The sequence below is a fragment of the Diadema antillarum genome, unplaced genomic scaffold (genome assembly GCF_040938485.1).
Source record: "Diadema antillarum isolate AM-2024a unplaced genomic scaffold, OU_Dant_1.0 scf00000071, whole genome shotgun sequence".
In the NCBI taxonomy this organism is placed as follows: domain Eukaryota; kingdom Metazoa; phylum Echinodermata; class Echinoidea; order Diadematoida; family Diadematidae; genus Diadema; species Diadema antillarum.
In genome coordinates, this window is record NW_027270960.1 from 7,115,513 (window position 1) to 7,137,716 (window position 22,204).

The following is a 22,204-nucleotide window of genomic DNA, read 5'->3' on the forward strand; positions in this document are numbered from 1 at the left end:
TTGTAGCCAAAGAGTTAAATTATATATTTCCAGCAAAGAAAATATTTGATTATGCAAATTTATGCAAGAAATATGGCCTTAATTTGCATAAATTAAAAACAAACCTTACGTATGGGACAAATTAAAAATATTTATCTAAAATCAGTTGAATTTGTCCTTGACCTAGTTCCTTTATGGACATGACCCCTGTATGAGCTAGTATAATTTCCAAGAGGTAAGACAAGGTCAGCACATTAATTATGCAAATTATGCTCTTTCCCAGAACGAAGTGTCCCATACGTAAGGATTTGAGTATGTTTTTTTAAGTTTTTTCTGAAAATTTCCAACATTGACCAATCATACTTTAGGAAGTTCTAATTTATTCATTTTAACTCCAGATTAGCAAAACTAAATGTGGAAATTTAATTAGTCCTTCATCTTATAACTAATTAAAGTTTGCTTACGTATGGGACAAATGCCTTACGTATGGGACATTACATGCAAAGTGAATGGGAAAACCGCCTTTTGACATGGATGCTATATGTCCTTACATTTGTTTGGGTAATGGTTATCTTTGCACCTACTCTGAAGGATATGTCTATATATCTACCTCTCCTACTTAGTTGACCTCAGGGAGAGTGTAAGAACAGCATTATTGAGTCATTCTATGATTAAGAAAGGAAAATAAAGAATATTCATTTATACTTGTATTTTCTTATTTTCATTACAGGCTGTGCAACTGGTCTTCAATTAACATTCCTCCTTTTAACATTTTGATATTGGACATTTTCTTAATTCAGTTATCATTTTCAACTTTACCTCTCTACAAAATGACTTTGTCCTAGAGAATGGGATTCTCTAAGTGTCATTGTAGGTGCAGTACACTGTTTAGCATGTATTACAGGCTGTACAGCCTAAAAAGGGAAATCAAAACAATTGTGCTTGTGGTGCTCATCAATGACAACATTACAGGTCTTACTGAAAAGAAAAATCACTTGAGGTGACAGCAGGTAACTTTGTCATTACTTGAGTTGATAGCAAAGGAAAAACCCTACAAGAATACTTTTTATTTTGATATGATGTTTAATATTTCAACTGCACACCCTCAGAATATGTCATGACTTATCAAGGTCATGAACATGATTTCGGAAAATCCTGTAAAAATGAAGACTATAGTTTACATTTGCCATGAACCACAATATCAATACTAGTTCTGTGGTTAGAGTGCTAATAACACAAATTACACAAACAAATAGGGAATTCAATTTTCTTTTCTATATTGTGTTTGAAGAGACTGATGTGCTCTGAGACACCTTAATCAACTCATACTTACTTTGTGCCCCACATCTACACAATTATCAACAAGCATTGCAATCTCGTAGCGTATGATCAAATTAGGTTATTAGAATTTATCAAACTTGTAAGTTTCAGATCAGTGAGTTACTTAAGTGTTTCAAATCTAGAATTACATTTTCTCTTAAGATTTAAATGTACAAATGATAATCTTTCCTGTATCACTACACAAGCATGTATGTATGTACAAAGTACAAATGCAAATTTTGTCGTCTTTGGTTTCATAGACCTGAAGCCAAGCAATTTGAAAAAAAAAAGAAGCCAGCATTGGCACATACATTCTTCTATCTCTTTGTTCTACCACGGCTTTTAAACTCTAAAAGTTTCATTAAGATTGGATTGATTTTGCAGAAGCTAAAATTCACATGGCAAAACATGATGACTACAGAGCAAAATTAATTACTCTTGTTGTTGTTGTGTTTTGTGCTGCATTTCAAACAATTACAAAGCTCTATAAAAACTTAGACAACTTGCAAGGTAAGCCTAAAACTACTGAAAGTACCCACTTCAAACTGTATTTACAAATTACACTGTACATGACATTTGATTTTACAGTTGAAATTATCAAGACTACAAATTAGTCATGGTACATGTGCATGTATGCTACATCAAGGTCATACACACTGTAAGCTAGAATTCGCACATTTTTTTTTCATTTGATAAAAAATATTGACCAGAGTATCACAAATGGGCTAGAAATAGAGTGTCAGTATACTGTATCTGTATGTGTAGACATCATGAGGACAGTGTTAATGCATGATGGAATCCAAACTAAGACATTTAATTGTAAATTGGTAATTACTTTTATTTGTCTTATTTTAGCTTTTTTTAGGTATCTGAACTGGGAAAGTACCCACTTAGAAGTCTATTTCATTTGTTACATGTTGTAGTATGATTTGTAGAACTGAATATGACACTATGGGGAAATTTAAAGTCATTCCCATGAATACACTTGTGCACTAAAGACAAATGTCCCATACGTAAGTTCAGCCATGTCCCATACGTAAGGTGTACTTTCGTTAATTAAACCAACTTCATGAAAATATGCGCCATTCTTTTGCAGTGAAACTTTGATGAAAGATACTTCAGTATTGTACCTTTCTTCACTTCTAAACAGAACTTGATCAGTAGGGTACTTTCAGAGAATTTTCAATTCAAACTTTATTTTGAAAAATCCAGTTTTTCTCTGGTCCCATACGTAAGTTGCCATATTTTTCTTAATAAAATAATTAACCCAAGGTCAAATGACATCAAACTTAAACACAATATTCTTCTCAGGGCTAGCAGTCCTCCTGATGATAAACAGTAAAATCCAAGCGCTCCTTCATTACTTTTCAGAGGTTTGAAATCTCTGAATGTCCCATACGTAAGGTGCGCGATATCTTGGACTTGCCCTGGTATCATTTTGAAGCTTATGAGTTAAAGTTTTGATTTCCACGACGAAGGAAAAAATGATATTATGTAAATTTATGCAAATTTCAAGGGCTTCATTTGCATAAATGTGAAACACAGCGTTACGTATGGGACATTTATAAAAATTCATATTAATTCAAAGGAAGGCAAATGATATTTGATTAATATGTGGACATAAGAAGTTCATAAAATAGTTTAACTTGGTATGAAAATTTAGGGATTATGCAAATGATTATGCAAATTAGCTCGTGTCCTATCATGAGATGTCCCATACGTAACAAATTGAGGTCATTTTTTTAGGTTTTTTCTGAAATTGCTAAGGTTATTTTAATGCCCTTTTGGAAAGTTCTAATTTATTGTTTAGAGAAATTAAATACCATAGAAAAAAGAAAAAACAGTAAAAGAAATATTCTTTATTAGGCATTGAAATAATATTACGTATGCGTATGGGACAAATGCGTTACGTATGGGACATCCTCATACATATTGCATGTGAATGCATGTAGCTAGCTGGGAAGGTTTCTCAGTACACAAATGGTCAATCATCCTGAAGAAAGCATCCCAACATTGTAGCTACTTTTTGAGTTATAGACACTTTAAACAATACATGTACTTGACTGAACAATTTTCAGAAAGGGGGAGGGGAAAATGGCAAAATACACAATGAAAAATCAGCATTAAAGGGATGGTATAGTTTTTTGTAGAAATGGGGATTCAGTTTTCAACATTTAATGAGATGATTGGAAACCAATTATATGAATTACTAGAGAGCATACAATCCTAAGACTACAGGAATTCAAAGTTTTTGTGATGGAGATCCAATTTGAAATGGTTGTGATATTTCAAAAAAGTATAAGGTAAAATGATTTTTTTTTAAATTGCAAGTGATACACAAATTGTCCTTATTCAGTTTTCAATAGTAGCCACGACAAAATTCATGGGTAAACATACTGAGGTGTGACTCGAATCAATGACCTGACTGCTAGACAGACATCATATATCTACTCGATCACTGGGGTTCTACGCAGCAGGTATTGCTCATTTATTAAAATCAATATTTCTTGTGTCAAGTTGTTTTTTATTGAAACTAAATGGCAAAGTGCCCTTCATCAATGGAAGTAAACACTTTAAACTACTCAATTTTTCAGTAGTAACTATCCTGATAAAAATTGGGCATGTGTACATACTCAGGTTGGTCATAAAAATATAGAATATGATTAAATATGATTATGATGGTAAATATTTGGGGAATATTGTTCCCTTGTCAATCTGGATCAGTATTTGAGTAATTTCAACTGATTCCATTTCAATAATTATGCAAAAATTTGTTTATGGGTATTTTGCAAAATTATTTTGCAAAATACCCATAAACATGGTTCTCCACACACTAAACGAATGGGGGACAAAGGGCATGCATACTCAGGTTGGTCATAAAAATATAAAGATATGATTGAATATGATTATGATGGTGAATATTTGGGGAATATTGTTTCCTTGACAATCTGGATCAGTATTTGAGTAGTTTCAACTGATTTTACTTCAATAATTATGCAAAATACCCATAAACATGGTTCTTCACACACTAAATGAATGGGGGACAAACTGTCCCATACGTAACTGTCCCATACGTAACACGTCATGTCTGTCTTTAATTAGAACCTGTAATTAGAGCTTTTTGCCTAATGACATGAAACTTACCTGTGATAATCTTGAGTGTTGTGACTTTCATCACAGTGAGTTACAAGTTGTAGAATGAAATACTTTCAGAGAGTATTGAGGTTGAAAAAAATGTTCAAAAAAACAAATTTTTCTGGTCCCATACGTAACGGCACATAATTATTTTCTCTTCTAGAATTTAATTGTCACGGTCATTTTTCTCAATTTTTTACATGATTATACTTCTCCTAGATATCAATCACCATGATGAAGTTCAATATGATCAAAGACCATTAACACTATTTTTCAGGTCATAAAAGTCTCTGAATGTCCCATACGTAACGCGCGTGTTATCTTGGACTTGCCCTAATGTTTACCCATCACACTTTTGGCTGGATTGCAAATTTGCAAATAGATTCTTCAAAAGAACCAATTTCTTCATTGGAGTGATTGTCATGATTGAGCATCTAAAGAAAATATTCCCTGTTTGATCTACCTTGCAAAGTATACAGTCTATGACTGTATGTTTGCATTCATAATTAATCATCAACAAAAATCCTACCATTCCTTAAACAAGTGGGTCAGCCAAAAATTGAATTATTTTGATGTCACTGATATGATATGTCATGTGATTACATTCAATATGTCACACCATCAATAAAGCAGTTTGGGTCTGCAAATTGTTAAAGTTGCCTAAAGCAAGATAGGCTCCTAAACCATTCACAAATTCATGCAATATACATTTTGAATTATTTCCTATGTCCAACGGTGGAACAATATGCTGTACATACACTAAGTACAATCAAATATTGCTTCTGTTTAAAATTTCTTATTCATTGGAGTCCTCATTTCATTCTACTCACCTTTTCTAACCTCATTTTTTTAAAAAAATCAATGGTCTTATTGAAAACACCTACAATGTCTTAAAAGTAGTCTAGTTACCAGTTCAGATACCATCCTGCCCGAGTCATAATTTCATCTTTTGATACTTGTATGATGAAGAGAATTGCTATCATCCTCATAGTTTCATTATCAATTCATATCATTATTTTACCCTCATAATAAATTTTCAAATATTATGAATGCTCCAGCACACCAAGATAGCATAAAAGCTTTTAATATTTTTGGACAACACAGGTCTGGCAATGCCCAGATTTCCTAGTGCAGACATGATTCTTCCTCCTTCCCCCTGTATGAATTGCATGTCAAAAAATAAAAACTGCAGATTGTCTTGATTGCATGCATGTATTTTCAGAATGAAAATTGAACGCTGTCTGTGGGCCAATACTTCAAATGGGGCAGTAAACAATTGGAAATGGAAATACAACTCAAACATTGAGAGCTATAAAGCAGTGACAACATTAGCTATAATATTAATTAGATTAATGCTATTACCTGGCAGAAATAGTATCAAATGAAGTTCCAGTCAATTTAAGAGCCAGTGAACACAAATGTCATTAGTGTCCTTGTAAAGGCAAGAATGAAAAACGAGCATTTACTCTGGGACAGCACTAGGCTATTTCTCAAGACACACTTAGCTCCTACTATTCTTTCAGGCAGTCTGGCTGAGATAAAAGTTTGGCTCTGTTTAGTTTTCAATAGTTACCTTTTCCTCTTGCTAGCTGAATGAGCAGCTCATCATACAAAGAGTCTGACATGCAACATGTGGATTGCATTAGATGTGATTCAATGGCACAATCAACTAGTTTGATTATAACTCCCTTGATGTGACCTAAAAAAAGGGGGAAAAAAATCGCAACAATCGATGACCCTTCCTTGACATGCTTCAGAATCTGCTCCCAAGAAAATTTGAAAACAGAGCTTCACAAATTTCATTGCCATTCCAATTTTGAAGCATTTACATTCACTACCATTATATTTCCTACAGGACAGTGTACATGTGACCCTGCATCACAAAACCAACAAAAAGTCGCCACACATGGATTTTTACTTTAGGGCAGATTCTGAAAGAGCAGACTTTAAGCTTTAAAATGATGTATAACTCGACTCAAATGGACTCTCCTAACCTATCTAAATACTGGAAAGAAAGCATACACTCCGGAAAAGTGTGAACTGAGAAAAGAAGCTCTGAAGTACAAGGTCTATTAGAAAGCATTTACTCTTTACCAAGCCACGCTTGCTGTGCGATGAATGCGACAGAAAAAAAAAACAAAAACAGGATGTAAACCACCAGAGTAACAACAAATGAAGGGATTATCAGATTGAGCTGAAATTGAGCACGCTTTTTTAACACATTCAAAGCAGTAGCATTATAATTCTTTTTAAAGTTATTAGAGTTGAAAGTGAAGGGTGTGTTGAGGGTTTTTGAGGGATGAAAAGGAAAGGGGACTCTATATGACACCTAATCACACTATTCTACAAAAAAAAAAGTGTTTGAGAAAAACTGCTAAAAACACAATTTCCTGTTTGTTTCAAGATCCCAAACTTCAGCATAATGTACAATTTGTAGAAGAAGAGTTGCTTACAAAAAAAAAAAAAAATATGAACAAAACTCAAGATTGGCTAGGTAGACCCATTTCACCTATTTTCAGTCCTCATATAAAATCACTGCACGCGACTTTTCGTTCATTTTGACATGCAGTCACATTGGGTATGTTTCCACTTCCAGAGGTAACGTGGGTGCAGAGACTCCAACTCTCCCGTTTTCGACGGGAGATCTCCCGCCGAAAACCTATTTTTGCAAAATCTCCCGTTCTCCCGTTTGAGATTTAATTCCTCCCGCCCTGGCTCTGTATCTCCCGTTGGAAAGGATTTCTTACTTATTGCTATTGTATGTTGAAATAAAATAGCCTTAGATAGCACCAGAGAGCATCTAGAACCCTAGGAACTTTGCGCTTCGCACACATCGACTTGGAGTCTCCCGTTTGCTAGGGGTTTCAGGCGGGAGAATCTCCAGATCAGAAGGTGCTTTGGGTTGGAGTCTCTGTGGGTGCAGTATCCAAAGGGTACAGGTATTCAATTTCAATGAATGCAGGAAACTCTCCACAGTATCCAAAGGGTACAGTATTCAATTTCAATGAATGACTTAATCTTATAATGACATTCTTGTTAACCCGTTGAGGACGAGTCCCAAGTATACTCGGTCTATGGGAAATGCATGTTGTAGCAAAATCAGTTCGTCCTCAACTTATGGACATCAGAGTCTGCAAATCAGCTGCTGATATTTGAGGCCAATCTCATGCAGACATATTATCAGGGGTGCTAGAGCGGTAGTGACTGGAGTTTTACAAGCAGACTTGAAGAAAAGAGCCAACATGGTAAACAACTGTTCTAAAGAGCATGAACACCACAAAGAAATGAATCTACTCTTTTGATAACAAGTCTCACCTCTAACACTGAATATCAGAGAAATTTCAGGAGCCAGAGAAACTGTTCCAGCAGCCAATACCACCATCAGAGATTTAATTCTAAGAATGGAGACACCTTTTTTTTTTTTTTGGGGGGGGGGGTGGATAAAGTTCTGTAAGATTCTGAATCTTGAACAACTTTGTACGTGCAAGCAATCACTTATCAATTGAACGTTTGTAGATGTTTGTGAACAAACACACTAACATCTCGCTATTAAAAAAAAAAAATCTCCTTCCTGTCCGAGGTTGGAGGTTACTTCTAGCGGTTCACAGAAAGTTCCATCAAACAGTCATTTCTCTTTTCCCATTAAATGTTATATTATCAGCAATTCAACCTGTGCCCCAATCTTGTCACTCAATTTGATAGGGGAACCATGATGCCTATAACGCATCGGGGAATCACCAATAGCTTGACTTTTTTATTCAATCTGATTGAAAGGCTTGTATTTTGACGAGAACTTGGTGGAAAACCATGATGGAAATCCTGATAACATTACTAACCATCAATTTTCTGGGCAAGTTCTAATCCGGCAATAACACTTGCCAAACTGTAAGCTTTTCCTTGACATATAATTCTCTCCAAAATGTCCATAAAATCCTGGTGACAGAAAAGATGCACACAAGCCACCTGATAAACATAGTTTTTAAAGAAAATTGTCTTCAAAAAGCAGACACGGTCTAGTGTTCAGAGGATGAGAATTTAGAAACATGATGGTAAATACTGTATACGCCATATATTTCGCGAGTCTAAATTTTTGCGAATCGGAAATTCCCGACAGTTTCGCGAGTGGTTAAATTCGCGATCGTGGAGTCCTGTACTGAACGGAGAATCAAGTACGCGATCACAGTCAATATTTTCACATGTCTTCAATTTCGTGAATAGGACACGACTCGCGAAATTCGCGAAAATAAAAACCTCACGAAATATTCGGCGTATAGACTACAGTAGGCCTAGACCTTTAAAACTGAAAACACCACAATAAGATATTTCTCAAAAATCAGAGTCTTGAATCAGAATCAGAGTTGAAGTCTTGAACAGCAAAAGACACTTCAGACATTTGAACTGAAATGGATATTTTTGATGAATTTTCGATCCTATTCTTAACAAGAAGATGAATTATAAACCCGTTCCATACTGAATGAAATGCCCATAATACCCAGGTCACCAGGTTCCTGTACCGAACGGGTTAAAAACAAATATCTTACATGTATATAATGCTCAAAATCTATTCTGTTGTTCTGTTAATGTCAGGGTAATATTGAAACCAGGATGAACATTCTCAGAGAAATGTTGAGTAAGATCAATGGATCCTGCTCATTATTTATGAATCAGCTGCCTTTATTCACCAACTGGCAGAGAAAAACTAAAATTATCCATCAGTGAGTGAGGATTTTATTATCATCTCTGCATGTATCTTTTGGACACTCATACACTGCACTTATTTATGCCTGAGAGTCTAGCTGCTAACTCTGTACAGCGTATTACAATCACCTGTGTGTTGTTGTTTCTTTCTTTCTTTCTTTATTTATTTAGTTATCTGTTTTGCTTGGGGGGGGGGGGGTTGAGGGAGAACAAATTATCCAGAGAAGAAAAAAAAGGTGCTGCTATTACTATAGCATGTTGTCTATAAATGACAGAAAATTCAGCAACTCTTTTAACACATTTATCTACAATGTATGTCATCTATCCCTTTAATTTGGTAATCTTGAACATCACCTACAAAAAGGCATTTGAGTCTTTGATAACATTCTGTTTACCTTCAGCAGGAGGTCTATCCATGACACAGATTATAACTTGATGACTCTTTCATATAAAACAAGTCACAAGATAAACCCCATCAAATCATTTTTTGAAGAAATAAACCAAGAAAACATAATTTCATCTGTGTGTCCATCCCTCCTTGAATAGAGGCTAATAATCATTTTGGGTCAAGGCAATAGATGCAATCAGTTTCGACACTCAACAGAAATGTGAATGTGATTTCATGGTGCTGTGGTACAAGATAGCAAATACCTCTTTCACAATGATGTCAGTTCAAACCCAGGCTAATTCTGTATAGCCAGGTAGGATAGGATACACTGTATGTTACATTTGTATCTGGTTCCCCCCACCCCCCCCCCCTATCTTTCAGTACAAAGAGCCATCCATGGAGGAGTATTCTTTCTTTGGCTCAAGTGCCAGTACACTGAGTACAGCAATATCTAGATCATATTCTCACAAGATTTATTTGACATTGAGATAGAGCACAAAGTGGGAAAACATAATATATCATATCCCATCACAGTGATAATTCATTTTTGTTACATCTATTGAAGAGGGCACATCAAAGATTTAAATACATGCCCCCTCCCCCTCCCTCTCCTCCACAAAAAAAGTCAAACAATCAAAACAAAACAAAAACATACATGTAAATTGAATATTCTGAATATCAAAGGTTATCATGCATTTAAGTTTTTGGCTGCTTACCTCAGCCTGTCTGCTACCCACCATGCATCAACAATATACATCTGATAAGAAGTGGAAGGGAACACTAATCTGTATGCTAAATACCTTTTGAGTATATAAGGACAATGTCTAAACTTAAATATTCTATCATTATTATTAAAGTGGTGAGACATACTGATATAATGAGGTTGTACCATTGTAATGCCATCATTGTTTGTACAACATCACAATCGCATCACATCACATCACATCACATCACATCACATCACATCACATCACATCACATCACATCACATCACATCACATCACATCACATCACATTCACATCACATCACATCACATCACATCACATCACATCACATCACATCACATCACATCACATCACATCACATCACATCACATCACATCACATCACATCACATCACATCACATCACATCACATCACATCACATCACATCACATCACATCACATCACATCACATCACATCACAATCACATCTGATACAGAAGTAGGGACTGGTCCTGTTCCTGTACATTTCTTTCTATTGTCTCTTCTCTGAATCAACACTACCAGGTACTTCATGATACACTACCTTTACTGACAAGCGTCCCTTGAGCATAACTGGCCAGTCACAGTGATGACTAGTAAGTAGAACTAGGCACTGGTGGAGTGGTGTGGTTGTTACAGTCCGGTAAATCCCGAATGTAACGGATTGATGCCGTGGCTGCAGGGACAGACGGATAGCTTGGATGATCAATCAAAAGAGTTCAGTAAAAGTTCTTGGAACAAAGCTAAAAATCTTCACGAGAAGCTGAGCTTTCGGATCAGCTACGAAAGGAGACTCTCAAAGCGCCGACTCCACTGCGCGCTCAATACTATCACGAACGTGATCGAGGCAATATCGACATCAAAAAGGGGGGAAAAATGTCCACCAAGCACCATGTTCCATGGCCTTCGGAGATAATCCTTCTCCCAGAGAATCTTCACGTCAACATGAAAATCCGTTTTCCCCCGCTTTTTAATGTCCTCTCTCTAACACTACAAAGTCCATAGACTGACCTCTCCTATCAATACAAAGTCTCTGACACATTCACAGTCCCATGTGGCATGTGCTCATTCTGGTAAGCTTTGAAGAAAGATGTAGTGTTGCAGAGCGAATACCGTTAGGAATAGCAAGAAAATGGGCCTCCGTCCGATGTCCTTCGTCCAGGCATACGCGTTGCCACATGAACACAGCTGTTCTTTGTGCTGCTTTCATTCAAGAATGCATCTTCGCTGGTCCTTGATGTGAACTGCAGGCCCAGACGACACTAGCAAACGTCGCTTGACATTACCAACAAAATAGGATTATAATTTCTCATCTAACGACGGAAGTCTATTGACGCAAACTGAGTGGTAAATAAAACTGGTATGAGGATCAAAAAATAGAGATCACTTTCCCTGGTCTTGCTCCTCCATCAATAATTTGCGTCTTTGGCATCGGGCAGGGGCGAGATGGGCGAGCTAGCCTCCTGATGCCCGGTTCCTTCCATTCAGTAGTGAGCCAAGCTGGTAGCAGTCGTACCCAGATATGGGACAAAACGCAGCCCACATTGGTGTTGTAATCGAACACCACACGGTAGTTATCGTGTGCGGACCACGACCCAAGTCACATGCGGGATTTGCAGAGAAAACACTGAGGGGCGCCTTGGAAAGTTGTTTTCGGTACATTCCAAGATAAACAGAGAGAGCGCGACTCTGAAATAAGGGCAGCTGGGGCCAAGCCACGCACTTTGGTATACGACCCTTGAAACTTCGGGCTGATGAAGACACGCCTGGTCTCGGCGCCAATCATAAGGTGGAGTCAAAAGTAATGAAAGTTTAGTTGTAGCTTGGCAGTCGAAAGTGTTGTCAGTGATACGACATCATTATACAGTACTTCATTAGCTGATTTCAAGGAACTGTAAGATCAGGTAAAAATAGGCAAGCACTGAACATGCATCAACTATACACCTCATATCATTAACGTAGGCCTACATTGTTAATTGCCGTCAATGTTCTACATGTTCATGGCACTGCAAAAAGTAATGATATTGATAGTTCCGTTAGTAAATGGAAACACATTATTGGTCTCATTTGCCACACCTGTCCCCCCCCCCCCCTTCCCACCCCCACCCCCAAAAAAAGGTAAATTCATCAATCGATGGCCTAGCGAGATTAATCACTATCTGCTCATGGCTATGATATTATTATAATCTTATAGGGCCTACATATTCATTGTTGTGCAGACATTGTGAGAAAATATTAGACGGTAGACGAGCACATGAAGAGCTCGTTCTGACACAATACACTCACTGGTGCTTGGCGTCAAAGGAGTAAAGGAGAAAAAAATTCAAATATTTATATACAGAAATATATACATCAGCGAAGTCTCAGGAAAATAATCGAACATAATTATTAATCTGTTAAAAAGTTGTGATTTTTTTCTTTTCGTTTCGGTGGAGCCATCACTAAATGAGAGGAATGCTACATTTCATGATGTCACGAATATACAACAATTTTAAGAAAATACAAAAAGAATTCCACAAAACTCTGTTTCCCTCCACATGTACAGTGTAACTGACATAATATCGTTATCGGCAATAATAATATTATTTCACCCTGCTTTCTGAAAGAGAGGTTAGTCAATGAGCGCTCATAATATGTTCAATTCTGATACACCAAGTGACGTGCAAACCAAAGCAGGGCATATTATGTGGAAACTCAGTACAGACGTAATGAATTAAGATTGGATAATCAAGGATATACCTGACACCTAAAGTGACACCAAACTGAGATCTCTAAAATAAAGATTATAAAGATCCAAACAGTAATGCTTCTTCATTTTTTTCTCCAATTTGGTGACATTTTGGTAAAGCTAAAAAAATATCTTTAAGATCAAGTAGATAGCTGTTCCAGACGGCGAGATGTCATGACAACCAGGTAGATCGCTGTGAGATGGTTCGTTTCCTGGCTCGCAGCTGTGACATGCCCTCTCACGTCTGTTTATCTTCCAGACGATAGTGATGAATGTTATCAGTATGACCACAGCAGTCCATGCATGGCTCGCGATTTGATACTTTCACCCTCCTCTTCTTTCACTTCCTCCTCCTCTTCCTCCTCCTCCTGCTCCTTCTGCTCCTCCTCCTCATCCTCCCATCATCATCATCATCATCATCATCATCATCATCACCATCATCAAATCATTACCAATTGCATCATAATATGTTGCTAACTCAATTCAAGTCCCTTTAGTTTTCTTACTCTCCTTGTAATTATCTACAGTGACAGTGGAAGCCACGTAAAGGTTTACTATGTTTATCATGTTTTTCTTCTCCTGTTCTCCTTCTCATTCTACCCTTCCGTTTCCCTTTCCATCCCCTTCATCTGATCATTACCGTATTGCGATGATACGTCTTCTCTCTCTCTGTCGCCATCCCATGTTTGTCCTTCGTTTCGTTTCTTTTCTTTTCTCTTTTTTTTTCTAGAAGGCAAGGTGAACATAGCAAAGCGTACCCGGTTGATGAGTTCCGGATGTCTACCATGCATCTTGGCATCTTCCAACCCTGCGGAGCACCCCGCCTCCCTCCTTTTTTATCCCTCTTCCTCTTATTCACTCGGCCGCCCCCCCCCCCCCCTCATCTCTCATATCTTTGAATACAAAATACTATCATTAATCTTTAAGATGACCTTAATTTGGATATAAGGATTTTCCCCAGTGTTGATGCATTTAAATCTAAACTAAGAATGCTGTTAAGGTTGTTACCACGTTATTTCAAATCTGTAATGTCAATGACAAAAGAATGTTGTATTCTTTCAATTTTGCAGGTTATAAGCTAGAATTTGTTATATCTGTTCCTCCTCCATTTCATTTTTCTCTCTTTCTTCAGGAGAGAAATTAGGACCTATTTTAATTGATTTGCCTAGCGACATGCAACCTCATGAATGGTCTAAAAAAAAACTAATTTGTATATCACAGTTCCTCTGGTTTTATGAAACTCGTGAGTATGATTAATATGCAATATATTCATCTGCAACATAGACAACTTACAGAAGAAATGATACGAGTGTATATACTGCATAACAATAAAACCAAATCTGATACAGGACAAGGGCGTGTTACACAAAGGAGGACGAGGAGGAGGAGGAGGGGGAGGAGGAAGAAGAAGGAGGAGGAGGAGGAGGAAGAAGAAGAGGAGGAGGAGGAAGAGGAAGAGGAGGGGGAAGAGATGGGGAAGGAGGAGGAGGAGAAAGAGGAGGAAGAGGAGGAGGAGGAGAAAGAGGAGGAGGAGGAAGAGGAGGAAGAGGAGGAGGCGGAAGAAGAAGAGGAGGAGGAGGGGAAGGAGGAGAAGGGAAAGGAAGAGGAGGAGGAAGAGGAGGAAGAGGAGGGGGAAGAGAAGGGGAAGGAGGAGGAGGAAGAAGAAGAAGAGGAGGAGGAGGAGAAGGAGGAGTAGGGAAAGGAAGAGGAGGAGAAGAAGAAGGAGGAGGAGGAGGAGGAGAGGAAGAAGAAGGGAAGAGCAACATGGAGTGAAGACTCGCTCTTTTAATGCTTCTGTTGCTGCCTCTTCTGTTAGAGTCAAACAATACTAATAAACATGGTAATTCCTGCATGCAGTTATAGATAGCATTCTCTCTTTATTTCGTAAGATGTGTATTTTTATTTTGATCAAATGGTTTTGTGCTTTGCGACATAAAAAGATGAGTTGTTGCCTTCCACGTGTCAATGAATAATTGCCACTCTTTAAAGGTCAAGTTCGTCTGCTATTTCTTGAATGTGTTTACACTGTGACGTTACACCCTTCGAGTATGTTGTTGATTATCTGAGCAATGAATGTCGAAGTATAACATTGTATGCCGTGCATTACAGACCGCCGTTGCTCAATACGCCATCTCAAGACACAGTTTCCAGTCGCCAACTTCAAGGTGCTAATCAAGTCTTAGTAATTCCTTAGTACAATATCCACCAGTAGAGACTTTCCGGTTAATGATCGTATCAATTCACTCTTCTTGAATAATAGTTTGCTGACATTAATAACGTGGTTTTCTTCTTTTTTTATTATGGAAAGAAATTGTTTTATCATTTATTCATTTTCAGTGCTTATATTGGGTTTTGTTTTCAGACCGTTTTGGCATCTGATTCCGAGAGCTATTCAGCCAACAATCAAAGTGTTACCTACTGATGTAGCATAGTGGATACGTCCAAACAGACATACCTGTTTCGATCCCGCTGGCAACAATAGGGCCTGCCCTAATAGACAATGCAGTATTGTATACTATTTTTTTTAACAATCCTTCGAGAAAAGACAGGAAAATAATAAATTGTCTTTAAGGAACTCGTTTCGGATATGATCATACGGACTCTCCTTCCATCTCCCCTAATGATGTCCAGCAGTTTGACGATTGGCATACTATACCACCAGGCTACCACCTTCCGGTGTATCCCTCTGTATAAGGGGTTGAGCTGAGGAAAGTTAATGGGTTGTATTCCTTCTGCTATAATTGCTTGGATTTCATTTATGGTTTTTGACCTCAAACTTTACGATTATACAGAAGAAGAAATGCTTTTCGGAAAATTTAAGAAACTAAAAATTGGCTATGTTGAACCAATTCACCTATTTTGAATCCTCACTTAAAGGGGATGGCTAGTAACAGATCAGAGGGAATCAGTGGGTAGGCTGAGGGATTATTGTTCCAATCCTTGTGGGATTCATTTAAGAGTACATTATACATCTATTGTAGTGTGAAAATTTTTTGCTTCAGAATGGTCTCATATTCAAGACTGTGCAGATTAATGCCCCGTCGCTGACCAAGCATGCTAACCTGGAAACACTAAACTGCACATTACTTGAATGTGAGACCGTTCTGAAGCAAATAATTTTCACACAATAGTCAGTAGATATATAATGTACTCTTAAATGAATCCCACAAGGATTAGAACAATCATCCCTCAGCATTCCCACTGATTCCCACAGATCGGTTACTAGCCATTCCCTTTAAATCGAGTCATGCGACTTTTTATTTTGTGTTGCAGGGTCAGTTCAATTCAGTTCAGTTCAGTTCATGATTATACAGTACGATTGAGATCACATGATTATACAGGACGAAAACCAAGTATAGACCTTAGACCAAGTATAGGCCCTAGTTCGTTCCCTAAAAATGTCTTCAAACTCTAATTTCGGTTTAGAATGATAAAGATATCATCTGGTATCAGAGCATATACATTAGAAATCAGAGAAAATGATTATACAGTGATAATATCCTAAACACACAAAGATCACACTGAAAACGCATAATGGAAACAAGCTTCTGTAAAGTACAAAAAAAATTACAACGGGACCCTCCGCAATGATAACTTTAGAAATAGTGAATCAATCCAAATACAATTTCAGGATACGAAACTATAACTCATTGTCCACGTCTTACAAAAAAAAAAAACATTCGATTTGCTTCTGTGGTCAAAGAGAAATGAGGAATTTTGTAGAGCATGTCAGGAATCCCCTCCCTCCAAGTTCTGTCTATTGTGTTCATACACAAGAGCATCCAAGTGCTAAACCTGGAAGAATCAGACTCATGACATGCTTTACAACAATTCACATTTCTCTGTGACCGCTTAACCAAATCGAATGGGGTTTTCTGCAAAATAGACCTAAGGTGTTACATTTTAAGACCCTGAAGTAGCATATAGACAGTTTAATCATAGTGGGTGTTATCAATGCGAAAATCTGATTGTAATTTTTTTTTAGGACAAACTGTAGTTTGAAGCGTAATTAGGGTCTTCTTTTAGAGATCAGGATCGCCAGTCTACACATCCCTTGTATATCTAGACATTTTGTGCACCTACCATTCTTCGGTGTGATCTTGAAAGAAAAAGAAGCTAACGAAGTTTCAAGTTATTCCTTGAGTATAAATAATATATATATATATATATATATATATATATATATATAATATATATATATATATATACATATATATATATATATATATATATATATATATATATATATTTATTTATTTATTTATTTATATATATGCCAGGTAATGCTCATCCTCCCTTATACCCCGTTCTCGGTTAAATAGTCGTAAGGTGACATATCATAGACCCGCGAAACTCCAACATAATAACTATCAAACATATCTTATTGATATTTATATCATTCTCATCGTTTCTTTGATATCGTGGTGGCATTTATGTTATTCTTGACAGAGAAGGTAACGATTTTTGTCAGCGCCAATGTAATTGGTTCTTCATGTCTGGTATCATTCACACATTATGTGATGACACATGCAGCATTGCATGGACTAACCCTCCTTTTTTATTGTGGTCCTACACAGTTGAAACGGGAATTGAGTAACCGACTGTCCCTGAGACTACCACTTAATGATCCTAATTTTGTTCGAGATATTCTGCTGCGTGTATGCATCAGAGGGCTTCAACCTTTCCAAGAAGACGGAATGCCCGACATTGATACATGAAATTGAAGATAGACATTTTTAAGAGCCCTTCAACTTAACCGCTCAAATTAAGCGTTTGGCACGTAAGGAAAGATGTTTATCTCTGGTTCAGCGCAACGTGCATGTGTTGCCAATTTAACAAACAGCTTGACATCCTGACACTGTAGCAGTCAGCACGTAAATCAATGTTACACGTGTACTAGATTTCTACTTTATTCGACGTTCGATTCGATTATAGTGTAATTTCTGCGGGCGTTTAATTCAAGATTAACAAAGATTAACAAAGAATAAGTGAATTAAAGTGATCAGTCACAATTCTCATACCTACCTGTCTGGTCAGCATTATGATCAGCATCAAGTGTTCGTATACAAGATCTGATTACACATTAAACATTCAGCATGTTCCATCCTTCACTAGTGGTATTTTATCCCTAATGTGGTTTAAAAGATAGTGTAATGACCTCTATGCGCTTAAAACTACACCCTAAACTGGCGTTACTGCAGCATGCTTTCATACAATGATTGATTAAACGACTCAAAGGGCCTAAGGTATGGAGGTCCATAAGAATAACTATACACCTACCAGTCACACACTATAAAGCACACCAGCTCAAACACCACTGAACACACGACAACGTTCCTGCCATAATCAGTATTATGCAGAGAACAAAAGGTGGGAACGCCATAAAGTATCATCGAATGACAAGATTTTCCAAATATTTACCTCAAGCAGAGCCTCCAGTACGCTATCACTCCATCGTCGGGACAACATTCGAGCAATATTCCTGTGTGAACCCTAACCCACGAGATGGAGAGAAAACAAAAGGGGGGATATGACTGTCCTCCCGCTTGGATGGGATGCGGGATGCACTGGTAGAATCCTCCAGCGTGTCCTCCTTTGCCCTCCGAGCGGGTGTCATCATTCTTTACAGGCCATAGTCTTCCTATATCAGACTCTAATCTGTCTTTTCTTTTCTTTTATTTCTTTTTATTTCTCTTTATTTTCTTTCCTTTTTTTGAGCAGGTTTTGTTTTAAGACAGACAGGTTTTGTTCTCAATTATGTAGAAATCATGATGATATAAATTTACAACACATCTATGATAAGTTTTGTTTAAATTTACGTGTGTTTTGTCTGTATCTTGTGGTTTTATGAGGTCGGGGAATGCGTCTCATCAAGGTTTGACAGAGAAACAGTGTTATCGTATGAACGTTCTGGTTCCTCACCTATAATTGACAAGCAGAAGACATGCCTCCTGTGAACTATCGAATGGGTTAAAAGATAGATAATTGAATGAATCAATCAATTTATGAATGAATGAGGGAATAAGTGATTAAATAGACAGACAGATAGATATATATATATATATATAATCACAGTATATAGATAGAAACACTTTTTTAACATTAACTTTAAAAAGGGAATATCTTGAACAGGGAAAGTGGAACATATCAGATCCTTTTCCTGAAACTTTCTTTAACTTTGATTTTCAGTCACGCTTGTCTTGAGCTTTCTAATAATCATGTTGCAGGCTATTTTATGATACAAACATACTTGAAAATATTGAAGCTTTCAAACAAGGCATCTTATCAAATCGAACAGAACATTGCTTCTGAAGACGTTGTTTGTTCTCTTTGTTCACATCAAGAAGCAGATCCTTAGACAGATTGTAACGCAGACAGATGTTGAGGCCTGTAGACAGCTTTCATCGATCATCATTCTGTAAATATGGCAACGTATTTTTTTTTTCATGGTTCAATGAACAAGAGTTCATCAGCAATCAACACTCGATATAAATGGGAAACCATCTCAAGTCTTCTGATAACTTTTCGGCGCCCTATGGGGAGCATCGTCGGCGGTATCATGTTTCTTGCTCATCGGGTTATGTTATCCGTCTGCTCCCGTGTATTCCAGACTCCCCATGGGATTCAGTTGAAGTTGATGAAATCGTTCAAAAATTGAGTTAGCACCAATTTGTTAACAGGATTGCGGGTAGGTCCCTACTGGGGTGGAAAATACGTTATAGTGTACTTTATACAGCATTTTGATCATGTTTGTACTGGCAGAGCAAATTTGGGGGGTTGCAGCGTCAGATGTGTAAAGGACAAAGAGATGTGCAAATCTCCGTCGACATATCGATGAGCTGACGCGTATTAATCAAACTTATTTGAGTCAATACCTTTGGGATAGCCGTAGCAATTAATATTTCGGTTATGAAATGTAGACTAGGGACTTTCACCACTACCAATCAACATGTTCTATGGATCCAATTACACATTGGGTTAAACGTTTAGTAATGAGATAGTGACTGCTTACACTGGTATTTAAGGATTAACCACGTCTTCGTCTGCAAATGCGACGACCGACTGGGCATCATAAGCCTTGGTTGTCTTCACCATCAGACTGGAATTTGATTTCGTTGTCTAGCGTATTTGATGTCATTTATGTCTGCTACGAAGATCTGAGTTTGTAAATGTTGATTTACTGTACCATGTACCATGTACCATGTTGTTATTCACTTTTTCGTAAACATGAAACAAAACATAAACAGAATTGCGCTTACTTCAAAATGTGTTCCATTCTCTTTCGTACAGAGTTTGTTTGATACCAAGCAGCCAAGCCAGTCAGAACAAGGAGGTACTATAGACTCGTCTGGTCTGGTAAGCCTACTTCCTTGGTCAGACTAGGCCCACACCGAGTCCGTCTTTCCATTGCTCGTCAGCGGTGGACATTTCATTTTTTGTCAAATTATCCATCTGTCTTTCCGACCTGGAAGATCTAATTGATATCCCTTAATTCTCGTGGTCCACCGATCATATCGCCAGTCGACATGTGTAGGAAAGACCATGGACCCTAGGTAGGGTCCACGTAAAGAAGCCCTACTCCTCATTCAACGCGCAATCTTTCTTTTTTTTTTAATCTTTAAATATTATCCCCTCCCTCCCCCCCCCCCCAAAAAAAAAAGAGACTGTCACGTAAATATTGGTAGGTCAATAGTCTAACATGGGTTGAACTGGACTGTCTCAATGTTTAATAGTTTGCATTGATGTGTCATGGCGTGATCTCGCAGGCATATAAGGTTCAAACGTATTCATTTGTGACATATGACCGTTACGTCACTTACAGATCACTGCAGTCAGAAAATCATATTGTCCCTAATTAATTCTGTCTCATTTTCTTGATTTTCGTTCAATTTACACATGTAATTATTCAATCATTCTTCAGTACACTTTCAAAGTACACCAATATTACCAATATTGTGTCAAGTATAGAATACATATCGAAGTTGCACGGTCCCATTATAGGCCCTGCATTGTTCAGACAAACGGCAACAAGTCTTGCTGAGATAAAAACAAACAAACAAGCAAACGACAACGATAAAATAATGAAGATTTGTTCGTTGCATAATGTGGCGAAAATAACATTTCAGTTACCGAAATAAAGTATCAGTGTGATTTCTTGAAGACATCAAGGAATGAAAACTCTTCCTCTTTACGTTTGATCAACTGGCGCGATATTTTCATGAACCTGCTGACTTGGTAATTACATGATTATTTGGTTCGAAATTTTTACAAAGTGGTATGGATACTTTGTCTCTATCTAATTATGTATGATGATCAGTCAATTCACATCTGTAAAGGGGAAATCCAGTCCATAATATAAGTTAGTCTGATAAAATCTTACGATTTCAACGGTAAAAAAATTGACTGAAATCGGATGAAAAACAAGGAAGTTATGACATTTGAAGTTTTGCTAATTTCTGGAAAAAAAAAGTTCTTGTACAGTGGATATGAATATACAAATGAGTGAGCTAACCATGTCATACCCTCATAATTTTCCATTGATCGTGTACAAAAATTGACGAAAATTCAATGGTTCTATCATTGAAGTCTGAAACATGATGTTATTTCTCGTTGAATAACTTCAAGATAGTGATCAGTTAGATATACCAAGATTTTAATATCGTATTTGAATGAAAAACTGGAAAAATCAAAATTCTATGTACAGGCTATGTGGCATGTTGTGAGGGGAAGACATGCTCACTTTGCCGTTTGCATATTCATATTGACCGTTCTAGAACTGTTTCCTGAAAATTTAGCGAAACTTTGAAGTGTCATAACTTCCTTATTTTCACCAGATTTTGATCAAAATTTTACCGTTGAACTCGTAATATTTTGCTCTTTCTCATCAGACATACCCAAATTTGTTTTTTTAATCGTATCAACATAACCATAATGTTTAATCAGACTTAACCAAAAGTATAGGTGCTGCTGGAATACGTTTGTTGTTGTTTTTTTAATTGTTGCTACTTTGCAGTTGTGTTGTTGCCACTATAATCGTTATTATCATAATCATTGTCTTTATTACCTCCACATTCATTATCATCTCTGCCATTGCTGCCATTAGTACGCAAGAAACTCCAGGTATAGAAATGCCACCAACCAATGAAAAAGAGGACATTGAAAATGGTGCAAATAATGTTGATGTTGTGCAGTAAAAATGATAACAACGGCAG

At 37.2% G+C, this 22,204-nt stretch overlaps 1 protein-coding gene across 2 annotated transcripts in view; it reads right to left on the reverse strand.

Moving 5' to 3' along the window:
• LOC139717030 (uncharacterized) overlaps positions 1-18,548 on the reverse strand; it is a 64,870-nt gene extending 46,322 nt beyond the window's left edge. Inside the window, exon 1 of one of the 2 annotated variants that reach the window (XM_071628545.1) lies at positions 18,414-18,548. In XM_071628545.1, coding sequence (XP_071484646.1) covers positions 18,414-18,461 — 48 coding nt within the window. In that variant the 5' untranslated portion in view covers positions 18,462-18,548. Of the gene's footprint in view, positions 1-10,808; positions 10,970-18,413 lie in introns of those variants that run through there. The other variant, XM_071628546.1, reaches the window with a different exon arrangement.
• Positions 18,549-22,204: the final 3,656 nt, after the last annotated feature.